At 50.1% G+C, this 14405-nt stretch overlaps 1 protein-coding gene across 1 annotated transcript; it reads left to right on the top strand.

The window, feature by feature from the left end:
* Positions 1-3: 3 nt before the first annotated feature.
* On the top strand, positions 4-14368 carry P2RX4 (purinergic receptor P2X 4). The gene is made up of 12 exons (XM_039879398.1): positions 4-186; positions 4279-4426; positions 7109-7180; positions 7275-7347; positions 7758-7854; positions 9549-9629; positions 9734-9875; positions 9974-10110; positions 12554-12647; positions 12790-12855; positions 13193-13288; positions 13801-14368. The coding sequence occupies exons 1-12, from the start codon at positions 53-55 to the stop codon at positions 13825-13827; spliced, it is 1167 nt and encodes a 388-aa protein (XP_039735332.1). The 5' UTR covers positions 4-52; the 3' UTR covers positions 13828-14368.
* Positions 14369-14405: the final 37 nt, after the last annotated feature.

Raw genomic sequence — 14405 nt, 5'->3', positions numbered from 1 at the left:
GGCCGGGCCGGGCCGGGCCGGAGCGCGGCGCGGCGCGGCGGCGGGCGCGGCCATGGCGGGATTCTGCTCCGTGCTGGCGGCCTTCCTGTTCGAGTACGACACGCCGCGCATCGTGCTCATCCGCAGCCGTAAAGTGGGGCTGATGAACCGGGCCGTGCAGCTGCTCATCCTGGCCTACGTCATCGGGTGAGCGCGGCCGGGCGCGGCGACCCCTGGGGGTCCGAGACTGGGGGGACGCGACCCGACGGCCGGGGGACTGCCGCCTGCGAGTCCCGGCCGTGCACCTGCCGATGCTCATGGGGCGAGGCCCGCCGGCGCCCTCCAGGTGGAGTCCAGGGCGTAGCGCCCCGAGCCGGGTGACAGACCCCTTCCCGGACCCTAAGCCACGGGCAAGTCCAGGGGGAACTGGCTTGGTGCCAGGCTCCGGGAACAGGACACTGCTTGATGCTATATTTTAAGGGCAAAGCCTGGCTAAGACCGTCATGCTCGCTTTCTGCTTCTTGTCCTTCTGACTTGCTCCATGATGTTCTTTGGCTTGAGGGGAACGACAGCGCTTTGCTCTAAATGTCTCAATCTTTGTTATTCGCTTCCCATTCTGATGCTCTGCTTGGCAGAAACCGAAGTTTGGAATCTCCGCTTGGTTCCTTTTGAGCCTGTGGCTTCCCGTCATGCCCTTTCAGCACTGTGGTGACCCAAGATAGTAGGTCACACTTCCAGAAAGCATTCAAAGTTCTTTTCCTTCGTTTTTGTGGCCTCGTTAGTATAAGTACCTGCCTTTGCCTCTTCGCTCCCTATGCTGCCTTCTTTGCTTAGCTATGTCCTGCCACCATCATCCCTCACCAATCGTTTGACTGAATGCACCCCTTACAATTGGATGAAACTCAGGAGAGGAGGTGGAAATTAACTTGCCAACTGAGCCTGTCTTCAAGGTCACCCGGGGTATTATGGTGTCTACAGCTGCTGAGCTGACAGATGTTATCTGCTCCCTCGTTCCTTTTGTTAAAAGGCCTAATCAGTGGTCCCCAAACTACACATAGAGCCATTTGGGAATCTTTTAAAAATCATTGATTGCTGGCTGCCATCCCCAGACCTTCTGATTTCATTGCTATTGAGTATGACCAATGACCCAGGTGATTCTGAAGCACAGCAAAGTTTGGGAACCAGTGTCCTAGTGTTTCGCAAATCTACCTGATCATGAAAGACTCACCTGAGGGATTGTTTATAAGTAAACTGGGTGGCGCTGGGAATCTGTTAACACCGCCCAAGGGAATTCACAGAATCAGGCAGGTTTGGCCTCTAACATCTATCAGCCCAGCAGCAGTAGGTTCTGACATTATTCAATAAAATGGCTTTGCAGGTATGGCCTGTACATCAGAACAACCTAGCCCACCCCCAGGTTTGGACCCGAGTCTCATTAAGTCCCATCATGAGCTCCGCACCCCACCCTGGTGATTGGGATGCCCCCCTAAATTGTCAGACCCAGTACTTGCCGGTTATCGAAGCTTGCATTGCTGGGTTGGACCTGAAACATCTGGCATCAGGAGTTCTCATACAGCTTTGTCCTCTTGGCTTGTGATGCTCGTGGAAAGATCAGTTTACATACACCTTTAGGAATCTCTAAAGTTCTAGACTTTTGAAACTACAGTTAGTGCCCCCCTCCCCCATTCATGGTTCCGCTTTCCACAGTTTGAGTTACCGAGGTCCGAAAATATTAAATAGAAAATTCCAGAAAAAAAAAACAATTCATGAGTTTTAAATTGTACGCTGTTCTGAGCAGCATGATAAAATCTTGTGGTATCCAGCTCCACCCTACTTGGGATGTGATCATCCTTTTTCCAGCATCTCTCTGCTGTATACCAGCGGTCCCCAACCTTTCTGGCACCAGGGACAGGTGCTCCTTTGAGAATCTAATGTCTGATGATCCGAGGTGGAGCTGAGGCCATGATGCTAGCGCTGGGGAGCAGCTACAAATACAGATGAAGCTTCGCTGTCTCCCTCCGCTCACCTCCTGCTGTGCGGACCTGACTGGTCCAGGGCTCTGGGTCAGGGACCCCTGCTGTATAAGATTCCCTCCTGTTAATCACTTAATAGCTGTCTCAGTCATCAGGTCGGTTAGAGACCACATTCATATAACTTTAACTACCGTATAGTGTTAAAATTGTTCTTTTATTGTTGTTCATTTCTTACTGTGCCCAGTTTATAAATTAAACTTCATCATAGGCATGTATGCATAGGAAAAAACTTAGTACACCTAGGGTTCGGTACTCTCCGAAATTTCTGGCATCCACTGGAGGTCTTGGACCATATCCCCAGTGGATAAGGAGATACTTATACTGTATATCTGCACTGTACGATAGGGTAGCCACCAGTCACATGTGGCTGTTGAGCACTTGAAATGTTCCTACTCCAAGTTGAAATGTGGTATCACTGTAAAATACACACTGGATTTGTAAGACATAGTACACACACACAAAAAAACAGTAAAACATACTAACACATTTTATATTGATAACATGTTAAAATACATTGGGTTACATAAATATATCATTAAAATTAATTTTATCTGTTTCTTTTTATTTTTTTAACATGGCTGCTAGAAAATTTTAAAGTACATGTGTGGTTCATGTTATATTTCTCCTGGGCAGCCCAGCTTTCTACGGTTCCTATGAAGTTCTCCACCTTGATTAGGAGGATTTTTCAGGCAGTAAATGCTTTGCTTTTACCCATCTTGCTATGATCAAAATTGATTCAGGATTTAAATTAAGGGCTTTCTTTTTCAAACTCATTTCTTAACTTACTGATCCACTTATTCTTAGCGAAATTGTGGGCTTTTTTCCCTAGTGACCTACAGCAATGCTTCCTCAAAAAGAAACAAACACGCATTTCTCAGTTTATCAGTCACAGATGAGGAAATCGTGTGAAACCATGTGTCTCTGATTTAGCCCACTGTACTGGTGGTAAAATACTAGTGACCTTCCTGCCCTAAATTTCAGTGTGTCCAACTAGAATTAAATGGAAGCTTATTTTGCAGCTGAACTCCTAGAAACCCTGGAGAAGAGGACTTGTTAGAGAAAAAGCCCATCTCTAGGATGGGCAATGCATTTGTAGACTGCTCAGATCAGACAAACCCAGAAATAAGTAACCAAATCCAATGAATTTCTGAAGTTTGCAGCATTATAAGGAGGGGAGAGGGATGCTAGCATTTCTTGATCCTGAAAATATAACAATAATAGTCACCGGGAGATGTTTAACGATAGCTCCGGTGGGGAAGAGTTCTGATTTGTAGTATTGGCCAATTTCCATGGTGCAGCTGCTCCCATCACGGCCAATGTCAGCCTACCGCTGGTGACTCACAAGCATCGTTCTAAGCATTTAACATGCATTAACTTATAAAACCTCACAACAACAATGCTGTGACATCCTGTTATCATTCTCATACTAAAGATGGGAGAAATGAGGCACCGAACAGTTAAGCAGCTTGGCCAAAGTTATGCCTAGCAGCGAATGGTGGAGCTGACACATGAACCAGAGATCAGCTGGCTTCGGTCTGTTCTCAGGTGTCCTGACGCCTTTAGAATTTTAATTATTCAGGCTTACAGTAATGTCCCCACTTCAGAGGAAAGAAGCATAATGCGACTTGAATTCTTGGAGAAAAAAATAAAAACTGCTATAAAAAGCTATTTGAAAGGAGTGAGTCTCTTTTCTAGAGGGAGTGTAGCCTAGAGGGCAAGGGAATAGGCTTCAGAGGCAGGAGGCTTAAGGTCATGTCCCCGACTATGCGACCCACCAGCTGTGTGAGTTTGGGCAAGTGACTTAACCTCTCTGTGCCTCAGTTTTCCTGTCTGTAAAATGGAGATGGTAGTAATGATACCTGCCTTACAAAGTGGTCAGGATTAGCTTAGATCAGTGCCCAGCACCTAAAAACACTTAAATGGTAATTATCATAATTTTTATTATCTCTTGGTGATGCGATGCAAATACATAATAATGAAGACATCATTCATTGAGCATTTTCTCTGTGCTGATCACTGTGCTAAGTGCTTTACTCGAAACTCATTCATTTCCCACAAACCACCCTGTGGTTTAGGTGCCTTTGTGCCTGTTTTACAGAAGTGAAAATGGAGCCCCCCCCGCCCCCCACAAAGTTAAGCAGCTTTTGCAAAGCCACGTAATTAGCGAACATGATTTTTTCAGCCACTGGCTATCAGAGGCTCCCTAGCATCCATTTAAATTCGCCAGATCCTAATTACAACTCAAGAGGCCTGTTTTGTTTTGTAGGTGGGTGTTGGTGTGGGAGAAGGGCTACCAGGAAATGGACTCTGTGGTCAGCTCAGTTACTACCAAAGCCAAGGGCGTGACTGTGACCAACACTTCGAAACTGGGATTCCGGATCTGGGATGTGGCTGATTACGTGATTCCTGCCCAGGTAGGCTGCCCACTGTGACGGGACGCGAAAGCCTCTAGGTAGCTCCTCTCTCTCTGCTGACTTTGCACGCTTGACTCATGGTTGGCGCGCCCAGCGTTCTAGCATCGCCGATGCTCAGGCTAACGGTGTTCGTCCAAGGAAGCGGTGCAGACAGCTCTCCTTTTGGCTATTACAATCTAATAGTCAATCAGTTATTTTTCTTCGGCTCTAAAACATGGCTGGCCTAAACATAGAAAACTTTCCATGTGGACAACTCGGTCTGTCTCAAGGCCTGACGGGTGAAAAGACAAATGTCTTAAATCCTGGGGAAAATTCAGGTGGAAATATCATCTTTCTATATTATATATTTGCTTTATGGTTGTAAACTCACAAAAACCTTTTCAGACAACATTAAAAACTTTAACAGCAACTAGAGACCAAAAGCCGAACAAGAAGGAAACAGACATACCTACATAGGATTCCATCAGGAAACAAAGGTAAGAAGGTGTTTGATGCAGCATCCTAGGCTCTGGCTTCGTTAATCCACAAAGCTCTAAGTCAAATATTGACTCTCTCTCTCTTTGGTAATGGCTGTGCTCCACGTGGTCAAACCCCGATTTATCCCTCCAGATGGCTTACATGCTAGGGTAACTGAGGTGGCTACACGCAGATAAGCTGTCAACTCTTGGCTCAGAGCTATGCAGTGGAAATCAAGGACTTCAGAAAACTTCCTTCAGGTGTGTTCATTGTCCCCCTGCCTTCTTAAGAGAAGGGTCTTGTGGGGTGCTCAGAGGGAAAACAGGGTTATTGAGCCTTAGAGGTCAAATGGTAGTTGGCTGGAGGTAGCTGGCCCTGTTGGCACACACCTGTCTCAACAGAGACCTCTGCTTCCTACAAAGGCATGGCCTCGACCTACCAAGCCCTGGGTCTGTTTTCTAGAACCGAGGAAGGTCACTGGCCCCCTGCTTCCGCCGCTCCTTAGAAAGGAACACGCGGCAACTGCATTCCATCTTGGATCCGGGCTGGGGGCTGTGTGAGTTCCACAGGGCTCTCTCTCTGTGAGCGTTCACAATGCCCTTCAGCTTCTCCCAAGATAGAACACAAACATCTGTTTGCATCACATCGACCTGACTCACTTCCAGACTGAAATTGCCCTAAACTTAAAATACATAAGAACTAGGAACCAGAGAGTTAACCGCACTGAGTTGTTCACGTCTAACTCAGGAGCGGCATAGGTGCAGCCTTCTGCATGCATCAGGTAAACAGTGAGCTTACACATAGAACACCTGGGAACCTGACAGGTGCCAGGAGAGAGACTTGGGCCTCCTGCCACACCCTCGTGCCTCCTCTTATGGTCATTTCCTCGTCTCCCAGCATTGTTTGTTCTCGGTTTTTCTTTGGAAAATGCCAGCTACTCTCAGAGCTTCTGCCACCTTATCAGCCCTGAGGGTGAGGATCCCTACAGACCCCTTAGTACTCGAGTTACTCTAGTCCCCCAGGTGGCTCCCAGCGCTGACTCCGCCCTTCCCAGGAGGATGAAATGCTGAGAGAAAGCTGCTGGCATTTCATTTCAGAATGGCAGCGCTGAGCGAGGGGGAGGTTCAGCTACAATCCTTGTGATGGGGGGGAGGTCCTTGCCTCGTCCTTGCCTCGTCCTCCTTACACTGGGAGGCCATTATTAGCAATTCTTCAGTCTCCTCCCAAGCAAATTGCTCTAGAATTTATAAACAACTCTAATAATTAACCATTTGGCACCTTCATACTTATGAGAAAACAGAACCTTCTCAAAGAGAGAAGTGTCAGTTGCTGACCTTGATGGAGTCGATGCTAGAACATTTTATTTATTTTAATTCCAGTTAGGAAAGAAAACCAGCCAAATTTGAGACCTTTAAGGCCTCATGTTTTTGTACCTCGGAGGTAATCCGTTTGGCAGAGATTGTTTTCAGTGCTTGTTGGCTCTTTTCCCTCAGGCTTTGTGAAGGACCCGTTTTAGGTTACAGACTCTTTTTAAATTGAGGTGAAATTCATATATCATAATAGCAATCATGTCAAAAAGAAAAATTCAGTGGCATGTAGCACATTCACAGTGTGCAACTATCATTTCAATCTAGTTCCAGAATGTTCTCATCTCCCTCAAAGGAAGCCCCATACTCATTAAACAGTCACTCTCTGTCCCACCCTCTGTCACCCCCCTGCAACCACTAATCTACTTTTTGTCTCTATGGATTTGTCTATTCTAGATATTTCACTTCACTGGAATCACACAGTGTGTGGTCCTTCGTGACTGGTGTCTTTCACTCAGCGTCGTGTTTTTGAGGTTTGTCCACGTGGTAGCAGGTGTCAGTGCTTCACTCCTTTTCAGGGCTGAGTCGTATCCCGTTGCAGGCGTAGACCACAATTTGTGTATCCGTTCATCTGTCGATAGACACTGGGGTTGTTTTTCCCTTGGGGCTGTTGTGAATAATGCTGTGAACGCACGTACTCGAAATATTTGTTTGAGTCCCTGTTTTCAGTGAGGTTATAAACCCTCATGAGAGAGAATGGGGGACCACAAGATCGGTTTCTTAAATGGTGCTCTGCATGGCACGTGGGAGAAGTGAGAGGCACTGTCCTGTTCAGTGAGCGTCTGGCTTCCTTCGCGACCCTGCTCGGCTCCGCCGAGGGTGACATGGCAGTGCTCTCTCTCCTCCGCCCACTCTGCAGGAGGAAAACTCCCTCTTCATCATGACCAACATGATCGTCACCACGAACCAGACCCAAGGCCACTGTCCCGAGGTAGGCAGTTTCTCGGGAAGAGCTCCGGCCTGACCCACTGCCCGTGGGGCTGGGCCGCGTGGAACTTGTTTTCTCTCGTCCTTTCTTTTTCCAGACTCCAGAGGAGACCAATGTGTGTGAGTCAGATGCCAACTGTGTTGCTGGCTCCACGGGAACCCACAGCAACGGTACGAACACGTGATGGCAGGTTGCCGCCCCGTGCGGCTCCTCCGATAATCTCAGGGTAAACAGGTCTCCCACAGCCCCCCAAATCTTCACGTGACCCGTGTCCAGATTGAGGTCCCAGGACCTCCTCGACAGTCACCTGTTGTCCGCATCCCAGAAGCCGTCCCAGATCTTGCCCTATGCTGTGACTTGGCTTCACCCCAACCCCGCAATTGGCAGAACAAGAGATGTGCCCGCGACTCAGGCACCCATTTTCCTCCGATTCCAATTTTTTGGACCCTGTCTAAATCCCAGACTTGGAATAGCTCAAGGTTGATTGCACAGGCTGCTGTGGCGAGGCTTCCGCCCTCTGCCTCACACAAGTAGAGACGAGGAGACCCTCTGTGGACCTCGGCCCTCCTCACCCCCGCAGGAGTTGAAACAGGAAAGTGTGTGCCGTTCAACGCAACTGTGAAGACGTGCGAGGTGGCAGGCTGGTGCCCGGTAGAGAATGACACACATGTGCCAAAGTGAGTCTTGACCGAGGGAAAGAAGTGCCTGAACTCTCGGGCCTCAGGGAAGGCGGCAGGGGAGCGAGTGAAGCCTGCGTGTCGTGGCTTCGTGCCCTTGGCGTCCCTGTGGAGCCAGGCGTCCCCGGGGTGGTGGTTCTCACAGGCAGCAACCATCAGTGGCGAGGTGGGTCCCAGTGTTTGTCATGAGAAGAGAGCAGATGACTTGGGCCATCAGCTGCAAGTAACTGAGGGAAGCAGTCCGCAGAGCCTAGAGTGACTTAAATCCACGTCTCATGAGCAACAGGACCCCATCGGCACCATGGGCAGACAGTTTTAACGACAGCTTATAGTAACGTTGTTTTGACTTCACTTGAACAGAGACCTCTAACGTGTGGCAAATGATGTGTTTTTTGTTGTTATGGCCATGATAGAAAGTTTCATTTCAAAATGAATGTCTATAAACAAGTGAGTTGATCCTAAAGGTGAAAACCACCCAAATGTTCACCAGCAGATGAAGAGGTAAATTCAGATGGACCACAGTGGTCCATCCCCACAGTGGAATATTATTCAGCCCTACGAAGGAATGGCGTTCTGACACACGCTTCGACGTGGACGAAACCTCGGAAACGTGATGCGGAGTGAGAGCCAGACACGAAAGACCACATACGAAATATCCAGAACAGACAGAGCCGTAGAGACAGGAAGTGCATTGGCAGCTCCCCGGGGCTGAAGGGGGAAGTGAACAGATAGTAACCGCTTAATGAGTACGCCGTTTGCTTTCGGGGTGCTGAACATGTTCTAGAACTAGGTAGAGGTGAGGATTGCACAACAGTGTGCCAGATGCCACTGAGCACATGAGATGCACAGATGTGGGGGAAAAGTTATGGCATAGAGAATGACAGAAGTTTGAAAAACCCTGACACAAGCCATCCCTGATAAAGGGAGGAGGGAATTTGAAGCCCCAAGAGCTGTGTGTTGGTCAAGGCCTTCAGTTGTCAGCAGTGGTGACAAGCTCAGCTCTCCTCATTGTCACTGGCCTTGCTCCTGTCTCAGGGTTGGGAAGACTATGGTTTATAATTTCAAAGATTCCAACTGATTCAGGGGAGGCCTTGCCCACGGAGGGGTCAGCTTACAGCGCCAGATTCTCTTGTAGAAATCCAGCAAAGAAGTGGGGTCCCCTTGGGGGCAGGTCTACTCATATCGTCAGCCAGGAGCTGACGTGGCCCTTCTGAGAAGAAGCCATGGGCCAGCAGACACCACTTTCTGTGTAATTTTGAGAGGTCAGGATCCAGCTTATAGGTGAATGTACCTTTGCTTTGACTTTGGTAAAACCAGATCTACTGAGGATTCCCCTGAGAGAAACTGCAGGCAGCAAACCCTGAAACCCAACAGCTGGGTGGTTTCCAGCGGGGCCACTGGGCACCGCCTCTCCTCAGCTGTCTCTCAGGCTCTTCGGTCCCCATGGCCTTGGGCAGGAGGCCATGAGCCGAAGGAACCAGAAGCCTTGGCCTATGGTCTCCTCTCTTGACCCAGTATTTATTCAGAGGAGTAGAAAATACTAGACTTTTTTTTTTTTTTGACAAAATGACATTTTAAGACATACGTGTATATATTTTTGAAAAATATTACATAGGTATGTGAGCGTACTTATATTTGTACTTACAGTAACAATAACAATGTTATAATCAATACGTTATAATTTTTTTTTTCAGACCTGCTTATTTAAAGGCTGCAGAAAACTTCACCCTTTTGGTCAAGAACAACATCTGGTATCCCAAATTTAATTTCAGCAAGTAAGTCGAGGCCAGCTGTGCGAGTTCACCGATGTCTTGGACACAGTTCCGGCTCTTTGTTGAGATTTTCCTCGCACCTGTTTTCTGCTTCCTCCCAACTTTAGGAGGAATATTCTTCCAAACATCACCACGACCTACCTCAAATCGTGCATTTATGATGCTCTAACAGATCCTTTCTGCCCCATCTTCCGCCTCGGCAAAATAGTGGAGAATGCAGGACACAGCTTCCAAGACATGGCCATCGAGGTAGGCGCAGGCCCTGGCTTTTCTTCCGGTCTTCGACACGCCTCGTTCCGGAACGGGCCCGGAGGAAAGCTTGCTCTGTCTCTGCTTGCAACCCACAGGGAGGCATCATAGGCATCCAGATCAGGTGGGACTGCAACCTGGACAGAGCTGCCTCCCTCTGCTTGCCCAAGTACTCCTTCCGCCGCCTGGACACCCGGGACACGGACCACAATGTGTCTCCCGGCTACAATTTCAGGTGCATGTGAGCTCAGGCCCTGTTTCCCGTGCGTGGGGGTGATGGCGGATGGCTCACTCCCCAGTGGGGGAACCCACGCCCACCGAAGAGCAGCATTCAGGCAGCCCCCACGAGCAGGTGGGGAGGCCAGGTGCCAGGGAGGGGCCCTGCGCCTGTGCCATCCTGGCCCCAGAGGGCCCTTCATGCCCTTTCTTGCCTCAAGAAATACATTGAGACAATTTGCAGAGCGGTCAAGAGAGGCGGGCTGCTTCAGCTTTCTCGAGCCAGCCTCAGCCAGGACCTCCGCTCAGATTGTAGAGTGGATGAGCTTGCCATCCGGTCCTCCAGTCAAGAGGCCTCCGGGGCCCGACCTGGAAATGGGCTTCTCCAAGACCGGGCCTGCCCCCGGAATCGCCAACGTGCAGGGGAGACAGGTTTTAGCCTTGGGAAAGGCCTTCGCTGGTCTTTCTCTGCTGAAAGTGCTGGGTATTAGTTTCCTGAGGTTTGCCGTAAAAGGCAACAACAAACTCGGGGGCTGGAAATGACAGGACTTCGTTCCCTCACAGTTCCGGAGGCTGGAGGCCTGAAATCCAGGTGTGAGCAGGGCCAGGCTCCTTCCTTGCCTCCTCCAGCTTCCGGTGGCTCCTGACACTCCTCGGTGGCCCTTGGCTGGTAGACCCATCACTCCAAACCTCCGTCATCACGTGGCCTCTTCCCCCGTGTGTCTCTGTGTCCTTCCTTCTTCTCATTAGGAAACCAGTCATTTTGGATTCAGGGCCCACCCTGATTCAGTGTGACCTCATCTTAACTAATTACATCTGCAGCGACCCCGTTTCCAAGGAAGGTCACAGTCATGGGTTTCAGGTAGACATGAATTCTGGGAAACGATATTGAACCCAGTACAGCTGGTAATCTGATGAGGGGGTCAGGGCCCAGGGTCATGTTTGCCACTTTCTTGAGGCAGTAAAATCTGAAGCCACGTACATTTTCACGTGCCTTCTGTCGTGTCTTTTACACACACGGCCAGTCTTAAAAATAGGCCTCCCGAGGGGCCACCTGAGTAGGTCAGTGATGCTTTTGTGTTGCCCTTGTCTCCCTCTAGTGGCGACGCATGGAATCAAGTGCAGGTAGGATCGGCTGTACTTTTGAACCATCTGGCTCACTGATAGAAGAGTAGATGCTTGAATTTTTTTTCAGTAAGGGAGTTAGATTTGTGTCGCTCTGTCTATGCTGTCACACAGTTCTTGTAGAAACCAGAACTGTGGAAAACCTCAAGCTTGGGCTGGAACCCCAGAACAGAGAGAAGTTGATGGGACCCTCTTGAGGCCACCCACCCTCCTGACCTCCGCCAGCATCAGGCCCCTCCTGAGATTCCCCAGGCCCGGACCACGACAGGGAAGTTGTGGGCCAGACAGATCGTGGGCCAAAAGTTTAGGCTCCCAGTGGATCCCCTGCATAAAACGGCAGCTAACGGTACCGCGTCTCACTGGCTGTCCCCCCCTCCATTTCCCCTCGTGTCTTTTCCTTTATGGCTTGATCGATGCGAGGTTCACATATCATACAGCTCACCCATTTAAAGTGTAGACTCAACCATGTTTAGCATATTCAGAGTTGCGCAGCTATCACCAATTTCAGAATTCTCATCGCCTCAACACATCCCCATCACCCGTGCCCCTTAGCCATCACCCCCTCTCTGTCCCCCACCTACCGCAGCCCCTGGCAACCAGCAATCTGCTTCCACTAATCTACCTTCTGTGTCTATGGATTTGCCTATTCTGGTCCTCGATACAAGTGGAATCAGACAATGTGGGGCCTCCTCCGACTCTCGCTTCACTTAGCATCATGTTTCGTTCAAGGTTCAAGGTTCATCCTCGTAGTCTATCAGTACTTCATCCCTTTTTATGGCCAAATAATATTCCATTGTGTAGATGTACCACATTTTATTTATCCATTCATCCACCGATGGATCAATGATTCTTTTTTTAAAAAAGCCCAATGCCGATGCTATGAGTTTCGTGAATGTTTGGGTACCCCCACCCACCGTCTTGGACACTGCTGCTGGCTGGCCACACTCTCCCTGGAAGTGGCCAGGGTTTCCTTGAGAGAGGCAGGTGGCTCGGCTGCCAGGAAGGAAGGACATTTAGAACAAGAGGTTCTGGCTTACGCCATAGGAGGTGACAGCGACCACGGAGCAGGGAGCTCTTCCCACATCCCTGGGCCCTGGCGCCCTCTTTGTCAACAGGCCAGCCCTCCTGCTTCCTGAGCTGGGAGAGGCCCCAAGGTGCTCAAGCGTCATCTGCTCAGCAGGCAGAGCAGAGTGACTCTTTGGCCAGTGCCAACTCTGCGAGGCCTCAGGGAGTTCCACTGTGACATCCCTCACCCCCTCCAGGACCCAGAGGGTAGGTCCAGCCGCTGTGTCACGCTGGCCTGTGCCTGTCCCTGTAACGTGTCCTCCTTTCCTCAGGTTCGCCAAGTACTACAACGACCCAACTGGCACCGAGCACCGCACACTCATCAAGGCCTACGGCATCCGCTTCGACATCATCGTGTTCGGGAAGGTAGCCGGCCACCGACTGCTCTCGTTCGGCCCCTGCCAGCCCCCTTCTCGGCTGGCCAGGGGCCAGGGGCCCCCTCCCCACTCTTCACCGGCTCTCGCCCGCCCCGATTGCAACTCTTTTATTTTGCTCCCATCACATACAGGCTGGGAAATTTGACATCATCCCAACCATGATCAACATCGGCTCCGGCTTGGCGCTCTTGGGGGTGGTGAGTGACTTAGACCCCTCTGTTCACCCCTGGGGCTGGGACCCTCCTCAGCAATCCTTAGCACAGCCAGCGAGCCCCTCAGCTAACGGCCTGACTCTTCCCCCTCGACCCTAGACTTGTTTCTAGACTTGTCCCTCTGGGCTTGTGTCCCTTCACCCCCATCGCCACCTCCATCTTCCCTTCCCGAAGACCGTGCCCCTCAGGGCCTCGCCTTTCCCAAGAGATGGAGGAGCCTCTCTCTCTTCCTCGAGAGAGTCCAGGCTTTGTGGGAAGGGGCACACACAGAATAACAGGGACTAAAATATTCTCATTGTTTCTCTCGCCGTGCTACATTCAGACCACAGTGCTGTGTGACGTCATAGTCCTCTACTGCATGAAGAAAAGATTCTACTATCGGGAGAAGAAATACAAATATGTGGAAGATTACGAGCAGGTAGGCCACCGGCTGACCTCAGCAGGCGGGAAGCACCTTACCTCATCTGCTCTGGTGTCAGAGGTGAGAAGCCTGAGTGCCGGGCCCGCCTGAGGGAGGCCCTAGTACACAGGTTGGCGCTATTTAGGTGTGTCATCAGCCCAGGCGGTCACGTGCCACTCTCGTCATCTCCATTCCTGTACCATCTAGACTGGTATTTACTTCATACTTTTCTTCCAATAGACTCACTCTAAAATCTAGCCTCATTTTAATTAGTGACATCTCAGGTTGTTTATAATGGATATGATGACAAAATTTATGTCCACATACTACTTAAATTCGCCTTGCATAGGAAGAGGGGTTGGGGACCGTGCTTTGAGACCAGTGTGCGAGGACCAACTAGAGTTCGCACAGTTCCCAAGGGCTGCCACAGTCCTCAAGAAAGGCTCCTGGCTTGCCCGTGGGCAGCGCGGGGCGGGTGCGCATTTATCCGTAAGCGTATTGATTAACGATAAACTTTTCGTTCTTTGCAGGGTATCGACAGTGAGATGGATCGGTGATGCCTACCCCAGACCCAGGCTCCCCACAGCCCTCATCAAAGCAAAGTGGCGAGCAAAGAGAAGGGAGAAAAGGCTGCCACGGCACCCTGGAGAATGTTCCAGATTGAGTCAGTGTCCACTCCACAGATACTCAGGGTTGCCCAGCTGCTCCTGTGTTTGTTGTAGGATTGCAGAGGAAACCACTCTGCAGCAGTTACTGGTCTGTTCTTGGCTGGGTCACCTTTGATGTTCTTCAACTTGGGGTCCTTCGGGTGAGCTAAGGCCCACAGGCAGTGACGTTGCTTCCTCAAGCTCCCCTCTACAGCCCCCTGCAAGGCAGGCCCAGCAGCTCTGTTCGAGTACTTTATCCAGAAAGCAAGAACACCTGGGTGTCACCGCTAGACTTGTAGTGTGCCTGGGCCACTGCTCCTCCCCTGCCACCCTCCCCGCCCCACACACAGACTTTGTCATGCAATCATGAGGTGGACGTAGTGCTTCTCTTTTGAGAAGAGCTGTGTTGAGGTGATTGAGGACCAAACATTAAAACAAATGATTTTCTTAATCTTTGTCTGTGTGGTTTCACAGCATGAGCTAGAACT

Source organism: Pteropus medius, unplaced genomic scaffold (assembly GCF_902729225.1).
Source record: "Pteropus medius unplaced genomic scaffold, Ma_sr-lr_union100, whole genome shotgun sequence".
Classification (NCBI taxonomy): Eukaryota; Metazoa; Chordata; class Mammalia; order Chiroptera; family Pteropodidae; genus Pteropus; species Pteropus medius.
Note: the sequence above shows the minus strand (reverse complement) of the source record. Positions and strands in the feature narration are given on the sequence as shown.